At 54.9% G+C, this 679-nt stretch overlaps 1 protein-coding gene across 1 annotated transcript in view; it reads left to right on the forward strand.

Moving 5' to 3' along the window:
- Positions 1–316, forward strand: part of ZNF703 (zinc finger protein 703) — a 4,018-nt gene extending 3,702 nt beyond the window's left edge. Inside the window, exon 4 of the mRNA XM_009993248.1 lies at positions 16–316. Within this exon, the coding sequence (XP_009991550.1) occupies positions 16–316 (301 nt within the window). The remainder of the gene's footprint in view (positions 1–15) is intronic.
- The last annotated feature ends 363 nt before the right edge of the window (positions 317–679 follow it).

Here is a 679-nt window from a genome sequence, read left to right on the forward strand (position 1 = left end):
CCCCCTCCGGCCCCCCACGGCCCTGCCGGGTGCGGAAAAACTCTTGGCGGGTTTCCCTACCTCCGGGCTGGGCTCCTCCTGCCACCTCCACCTCCCGCCCGCCGCCCCCGGGAGCCCCAACACGTTACCGGCCTCTCTCTCCTTGAGGAGCCCACACACTTTGGGACTAAACAGGTACCACCCCTACGGCAAGAGCCACTTGCCCGCGGCCGGCGCCCTGCCCGTGCCCTCCTTGCCGGCTGCAGGACCTTACTACTCCCCCTACGCTCTCTACGGCCAAAGACTAACTTCAGCTTCTGCACTGGGGTATCAGTAACCACAGCAGCCCCCTCCCCTGCTCCAGCCTCCTCCTCACCCCCTCCCCTTGCTCCCCCTCCTCGGACTGTGTATTTATTTACTGTATGTTAGCTTAAAGCTGGGAATATAAGTGCATTAATACACCAATGAACCCATGGTATGCAAGCAGTCTGTGTCCGAAAAAAAAGAAAAAAAGAAAAAAAAAACAAGAAAAAAACCGTGACAGAACAGAAAACCAACCTTTACTTTGCAGATGTGGGGCTTTTCATTTTATTTTTGTTTTCCCCTTCCGTTTCTTTTTGAAATTATTTTTTTTTTCCTCCCCTTTCTTCATCTTTCCCCCCCCCCCCCCCCCAATCATTGCTTGCCTCCCCCCACACCC

This window comes from Chaetura pelagica, unplaced genomic scaffold, assembly GCF_000747805.2.
Source record: "Chaetura pelagica isolate M959 unplaced genomic scaffold, ChaPel_1.0 scaffold302, whole genome shotgun sequence".
NCBI classification, from domain to species: Eukaryota; Metazoa; Chordata; class Aves; order Apodiformes; family Apodidae; genus Chaetura; species Chaetura pelagica.